The sequence below is a fragment of the Hakea prostrata genome, chromosome 4 (assembly GCF_041222555.1).
Source record: "Hakea prostrata isolate BN-2017 chromosome 4, UWA_Hpros_2, whole genome shotgun sequence".
Lineage (NCBI taxonomy): Eukaryota > Viridiplantae > Streptophyta > Magnoliopsida > Proteales > Proteaceae > Hakea > Hakea prostrata.
The window spans coordinates 42336641-42338536 of record NC_142603.1 but is presented as its reverse complement, the minus strand read 5'-3'; the positions used below and the strand labels follow the sequence as shown (position 1 = coordinate 42338536).

Genomic DNA, 1896 nt, shown 5'->3' with positions numbered 1-1896 from the left:
TACTTTTCAGCCTAGAGGTTCTAGTTCTGGTTTTAGATCTGGTTAGAGTTATGTATCTAGCAGTGGACCAGTATGTCCAGCTGTAGGAAGTCAAAGTATTGGACTGGTGTATACTAATCCTCGTCCAGCGGTGAGTAATCAAAGACCTGCAGTTCCTACCTCAACAGCTCCTATTGGCGTCAGAGTTGTTACTTGCTTCAACTATGGAAAGGTGGGTCACTATTCTCACAATTGTACTTAGAGACCTAATCCGCAGATGTCAGCTATGATGAAGCCAGCACAAAATGCTCCTGCAAGGAAAGTTTTCAGTGTTATTGGTACTGAACCCGAAACAGATCATGATGTGGTGATAGGTATTATTCAAGTATCATATACTTCTGCATTTGTATTATTTGATACTAACGCATCGCACTCATTCATTGCATCTTCATTTGTGAGTCGTATCCCTATCACACTTGAGAAATTGGAAAGAGGACTAGTTATCAGTACTCCTACCGGATTTGTTGTAAGATTAGATGAAGTGGTTGAGTCTTGTCTAGTAGCTATAGCTGGTAGAAACTTGGAAGCTCAGCTAGTGAAGCTTGATATGAAAGACTTTGATGTGATACTCGAAATGGATTGGTTGACGAAGCATAAAGCTGTCATCCTATGTTCTGAAAGGAAAGTAGTTTTCATCCTAAAGATGCTCATCCATTTGAATACCAAGGGAACCAAGGGAAGCTGAGTAAGAAGATTGTTGCTGCAATGGTGAAAGTCAGAGAATGGACTAAGGATGTTGGACTTCTCTCCTTTTCAATAGATGTTCCTGAAGATGTGAGGCAATTATCTGATATTGAGGTAGTCATGGATTTTGCTGATGTTTTCCTTGATGATTTGTCTGGTTTACCCCTAGGGAGGGAATTAGAGTTTTCTATTGATATAATTCCTGGAGCAGCCCCAGTTTCAAAAGCTTCGTACTGAATGGCTCCAATAGAGTTAAAAGAACTTCAAACCCAGTTAAATGAATTGTTAAACAAAGGGTTTATTCAACCCAATGTTTCACCTTGGGGAGCTCTGGTGTTGTTTGTGAAGAAGAAGGATGGTAGTATGCGGATGTGCATAGACTACCGAGAGTTGAACAAGTTAACGATCAAGAACAAGTATCCTCTTCCTAGGATCGATGACTTGTTTAATCAATTGAAAGGTGTTGTTGTATTCTCAAAGATTGATCTGAGATTTAGATATCATCAGCTGAGAGTAAAATCTAGTGATGTCTACAGGACGACATTTATGACCAGATATGGGCACTACAAATTCAGAGTCATGTCATTTGGTCTTACAAATGCTCTGGCAACATTCATGGATCTGAGGAATTGAGTATTTCAAGATGTTTTGGACAAATTCATTATAGTGTTCATTGATAACATTCTGATATATTCAAAGAACGAGAAAGAGCATGTTGAGCATTTGAGTTTTGCCTTATAGCGATTGAGAGAGAAGAAGTTATATGCCAAATTCAGAAAATGTGACTTTTGGTTGTCAAAAGTTATCTTTTAGGGGCATATTGTATCAGCTGAAGGTATTAAAGTTGATCCTGCTAAGGTGAAAGTTGAGGCAGATTGGGACAGATCCAAGTCAGTCATCGAGATTAGAAGTTTTCTGGGTATGGCTGGTTATTATAGGCAATTCATTAAGAACTTCTCTAGACTATCGGCTCCTATAACGAGGCTTACCAGAAAGGGAATCAAGTTTTTTTGAGTGAAGCCTGCGAGGAGAATTTTCAAGAACTCAAGAAGAGGTTGACTAACGCCCCAATATTGACTATACCAGATGACTCTAGAGGTTTATAATGAGGCATCCGGGGCACGAACCCGAATGAGTCCTCCGAAAGCTTATGAATTCTACAGAATTCCTCTA

General features: G+C 39.4%; 1 protein-coding gene across 1 annotated transcript; it reads left to right on the top strand.

Moving 5' to 3' along the window:
• The first annotated feature begins 256 nt into the window (after positions 1 to 256).
• On the top strand, positions 257 to 960 carry LOC149018950 (uncharacterized). Its single transcript, XM_089154023.1, has 2 exons — positions 257 to 601; positions 661 to 960. The coding sequence occupies exons 1-2, from the start codon at positions 257 to 259 to the stop codon at positions 958 to 960; spliced, it is 645 nt and encodes a 214-aa protein (XP_089010149.1).
• The last annotated feature ends 936 nt before the right edge of the window (positions 961 to 1896 follow it).